Source organism: Octopus bimaculoides, chromosome 3 (genome assembly GCF_001194135.2).
Source record: "Octopus bimaculoides isolate UCB-OBI-ISO-001 chromosome 3, ASM119413v2, whole genome shotgun sequence".
Taxonomy (NCBI): domain Eukaryota; kingdom Metazoa; phylum Mollusca; class Cephalopoda; order Octopoda; family Octopodidae; genus Octopus; species Octopus bimaculoides.
Genome location: NC_068983.1, coordinates 165,915,940 through 165,920,965, shown reverse-complemented (window position 1 = coordinate 165,920,965; position 5,026 = coordinate 165,915,940). Strand labels below are relative to the sequence as shown.

The window sequence follows — 5,026 nt, the reverse complement described above, 5'->3', positions numbered from 1 at the left end:
GCCAGGGATAAGCACCACTGATGCTATATTTCTGGTAAGACAGCTGCAGGAGAAATACCTAGCCAAAGATAAACCTCTGTACCTGGCTTTCGTTGACATGGAGAAAGCTTTGACAGGGTCCCCCGATCCCTTATCTGGTGGTCAATGAGGAAACTAGGGATAGAAGAATGGTTAGTAAGAGCTGTGTGAGCCATGTACAGAGATGCTGCCAGTAAGGTGATGGTTGGCAATGAGTACAGTGAAGAATTCCAGGTAGAGGTAGGGGTCCCCCAAGAATCAGTCTTCAGCCCTCTCCTGTTCATCATAGTTCTCCAGGCAATAACAGACGAATTCAAGACAGGAGGCCTTGGGAGCTCCTCTATGCTGATGACCTTGCTCTAATAGCTGAGTCACTATCAGAACTAGAGGAGAATTTTCAGGTGTGGAAGCAAGGTCTAGAATCGAAGGGCCTTAGAATCAACCTAGCTGAAACCAAAGTCTTAAATAGGTAGGCAGACAAACCACAAATCCCTTCAGGTAGATGACCCTGCTCAATCTGTAGAAAAGGCATAGGTAGAAACTCCATAAGATGTACCTGGTGGAAGCTATGGACACATAAAAGGTGCAGCAATATCAAAGGAAAGCTAACTGGGAAGATAGTTTTTGTGTGTGACAAATGCTCAGGAGCAATAAACACTGAAAATGTGTTCAGAAAACAACTTCTGCCACATTCCAGGGAGAAAAACTAGACGTAATTGATAGCTTCCGTTACCTAGGTGACCAAGTCAGTAGTGAGGTGGATGCTCTGAGGGCAAAGTTCAGAGAGCTCCTACCTCTGCTGGTGACAAAGGCCTCTCACTCAGAGTAAAAGGTAGACTGTAATGACACGTGTGCGAACAGCCATGCTACATGGCAGTGAAACATGGGCTGTGACTGCTGAGGACATGCGTAAGTTCGCAAGGAATGATGCCAGTATACTCCGCTGGATGTGTAATGTCAGTGTGCATACTAGACAGAGTGTAAGTACCTTGAGAGAAAAGTTGGACCTAAGAAGCATCAGCCGTGGTGTACAAGAGAGACGATTGCACTGGTATGGTCATTTGGCGAGAATGGATGAGGATAGCTGTGTGAAAAAATGCCACACCCTAGCAGTTGAGGGTACCTGTGGAAGAGGTAGTGCCAGGAAGACCTGGGATGAGGGGGTGAAGCATGACCTTTGAACATTAGGCCTCACTGAGGCAATGACTAGTGACCGAGACCTTTGGAAATATGCTGTGCGTGAGAAAACCTGGCAAGCCAAGTGAGACCATAACCCATGGCCTTTGCCAGGGGTGTAGCCAGCCCACTTATGCGTACCTCTCCTTCATCGAAGACCTGTTGAGGCAGGAAAAATCGAAATCTAACCAAATTCGACAACTGGCACCCATACCAACCTTCCTTCATTGGACACTAAACTCTGCTTGCGAAGACCTGTTGGGGCAAGTGAAATTGAAATTGAATCAAATTCGATGACTGGCACCCGTGCCAGTGGAGCACTAACAGCACTATTTGAGTGTGATCATTGCCTGAGCAGCTGTCTGGCTCCCGTGCCGGTGGCACGTGAAAAACACCATTTGAGCATGATCGTTACCAGTGTTGTCTTACTGGCACTTGTGCTGGTGGCATGAAAAAACATTCGAGCGAGGTCATTGCCAGTGTCACTGGACTGGCTCCTGTGCAGGTGGCATTTAAAAAACACCATTTGAGCATGGCTGTTGCCAGTATTGCCTAACTGGCCCTTGTGCTGGTGGCATGTAAAAGCACCCACTCTCGGAGTGGTTGGCGTTAGGAAGGGCATCCAGCTGTAGAAACTCTGCCAGATCAGATTGGAGCCTGGTGCAGCCATCTGGTTCGCCAGTCCTCAGTCAAATCGTCCAACCCATGCCAGCATGGAAAGCGAATGTTAAACGATGATGATGATGATATATATATATATACATATATATAATATACACACACATATATATATATATATATATAGTAGAGGTTTTGATTCCCAGACTGGTGTTTGTGAGTGTTTATTGAGCGAAAACACCCAAAACTCCACGAGGCTCCGGCAGGGTTTTGGTGGCGAACCTTGCTGTACTTTTTCAGCACAGCTTTCTCTCTTCCTGTTTCTGTTGTGCCTGTAATTCAAAGGGTCAGCCTTTTCACACTGTGTCACGTTGAATCTCCCTGAGAACTACGGTAAGGGTACACGTGTCTGTGGAGTGCTCAGCCACTTGCACGTTAATTTCATGAGCAGGCTGTTCCATTGATCGGATTGACTGGAACCCTCGTCGTCGTAACCGATGGAGTGCCTACCTGTCCAAACCATTTACGCCACAGTCCTTCACAAATGCAGATCTTACTGCATTTCAGTTTTATCTCTGACCAAGTTACCTGACTCTCTTCCAATTTGTTTGATTGAACGAAAGCAAGTCTCGTTTGTTCCATTGAGTTTGATGACAGAAGAAAAGACTTCCAGCAATAAAAACTGTTTCTCTTACAAATAGCCCCACCCTCCTCCACACGTATGTAAATAGTAAAGGAAAATAAATCTCAATACGCCTCCTCACACCATCTCACACACTGCCTATCTGTCTGTCTGTCTGTCTGTCTGTCTGTCTGTCTGTCTGTCTGTCTGTCTGTCTGTCTGTCTGTCTATCTATCTATCTATATATATATATATATATATATATATATATATCTTATGGATATATATACCTATTTTTACTTCTTGAAACAGGATCTACCATACAGTTATTCTAAATGATCCCTATGAAGACCCACCACACTTGGACATTCCTCCGATGTCACCTGTGCCTACAAAAGAGCAACTTGAAGTAAAAGATAATTTTCTGATATCTCTTCTTTTTTTCTGTTTTTTTTTGCTTTTGTTATTGTTTTATAATATCTTAACCATATTTGCAATGAGTGAGTTTTAATTAGTGGTCGTTAGTGCTAAATCCTGCATACACCATTGTTTTGAGAAAATCTATCAACAAGTTGGTACGGAACCAGATGACAGCCAAGAGGATAGAAAAATTTGTATCTTATCACTGACACTGCTCCGTATTTGAGGCTCAACACCCGTAATCCTCCACACCCCAGCCCTATCTAGCTGCCTAAGCTGCATGGAAATATGGCAGAGCAGAGTGATATAACCACAGCAGAAGCAATGGCCATACTGTGGAATTAAATGGTGAAGCATTGACTTGCAGTGTCCAGTTCAGTTGTTGTATAAGAAATATATCTTTGTTAGGATGATACTTCAGACATCTGTCAATTTGTTTCTCAACTTTTTAATGCTGTAGAAACCAGAAATAAATATTGGTCCAATGAAACCGGGATGCCTCTGGAGGTTGGAAAATCTCAGTGAAATGCTTCTCCATCTCTGCCAATCAACATGTGATGCTGTGCAGCATTGGAGGCCTGTAACCATAGCTGGGTCCCCGTGTCTTGCCACTGTGGAGTAAAATTTGAACTCAAGGCAGAAACACACTGCAGGCATCTCATCTTTTGCCCTAACAATTTTGCAAATCACCATATATGGGACTGGTACTTCAGATATTAATCCTGGAAAGATGAAAGACGAACGTGAGCTTAGTGGTATTTGATCTCATGATGTAGAGAGCTGAAACAGATACCACTAGGTATTCCGGCCTTAAATCAATATTTAGAACTTGTAATTTAGAATGATGTGAAAGAGAGACAGAGAGAGAGAGAGAGAGTCATGTTCAAACAAACCTTTTAATTACAGAAACATATCCATTTGTCATTTGGTTAAAAAATATGTACAATATTAATTGAGCATATTTAATTAAAAATAAAAGTACATTTGTCAAGTAACAAATACAATTTTTTAAATTATATATTTGTAAAATTAATTGTTATCCATAGTGATGTTTAATATAAATTGCAAAAGTTACATTGTGTTTGGAAATAATTTTTAATGCCATAAAACTGAAAATTGTAGAGTGACCGTATTGGTGACACCGAAGATCTTGATGACACTAAAGGTATGACTGAAGAAGAAATGAAAGAGCTTATGGAACAAAAAGAAGCCAAGTCCAATGCCCAGATTCTAGAAATGGTAAGTCACCAATACTTTTAGAATTTCCTTTCAGAATTTTGTTCCAAGAGAAATATTGATATTATTTAGTTGATGTATTTTTAATAAGGAAGTCGTTAGTACTTTGGTTAAAGTTTAAAGATTCCTTTTCTATCCTAAATGGGTTTGATTGGTTTGTCTTGCTTGTTACGTTCATCTTTTTAATGGTAACTGAAGACTCACCACAAATCCGACCATCGTTATAATCTCTCACCGCCATCATCACGAGTTATTTCCCCTGTCTTGTCCCTAGGTCGGAGATATTCCCGATGTCGATGTTGCACCTCCTGAAAATGTTTTGTTTGTCTGCAAGTTGAACCCAGTTACTACGGAAGAGGACTTGGAAATTATCTTCTCTCGCTTTGGTAATATTCGTAGGTAAGTCCTGACTTTCGGTTTCCATTTTTATTCTTGTGTCATGAGACAGGCAAGGATCATTTGTCTGAAGTAAGGCATGGCTGTGTGTTTAAAAAAAGTTCCTTTCTAGCTACAATTGTTTTGAGTTTAATTCTACTGCGTGGCACCTTGGCCAAGACTTTTCTGCTACAGCCCCAAGTCGACCATAACCTAATGAGCGGATTTGGTTGACAGAAACTGAAAGCAGTTTCTTCTACAGACGTCTTCATTATTAATTGTCCACTTTTCTATGCTTGCATGGAGGAGATGGAGTTTATTGAGACAGATTTTCTACAGCTGGATGCCCTTCCTGTTGCCAACCCTCACCTGTTTCCAAGTAAGGTAATGTTTCCCCAATGGCCAACCATGTTCTTGCAGAATATTGGAAATGAATGACACTGCTTGTATAACAGGGGCACTCATTTACACACTTTCAGTTTCTGTCTATCAAATCCACTCACAAGGCTTTGGTTGACATGAGGCAATTACAGAAGATACTTGCTCAAAATGTCATGCTGT

The 5,026-nt window shown here is 41.8% G+C and overlaps 1 protein-coding gene across 1 annotated transcript in view; it reads left to right on the top strand.

The window, feature by feature from the left end:
• LOC106867339 (peptidyl-prolyl cis-trans isomerase-like 4) overlaps window positions 1-5,026 on the top strand; it is a 25,796-nt gene that overhangs the window by 12,189 nt on the left and 8,581 nt on the right. Inside the window, exons 6-8 of the mRNA XM_052966820.1 lie at window positions 2,747-2,843; window positions 3,977-4,093; window positions 4,365-4,489. Of these exons, the coding sequence (XP_052822780.1) occupies window positions 2,747-2,843; window positions 3,977-4,093; window positions 4,365-4,489 (339 nt within the window). The remainder of the gene's footprint in view (window positions 1-2,746; window positions 2,844-3,976; window positions 4,094-4,364; window positions 4,490-5,026) is intronic.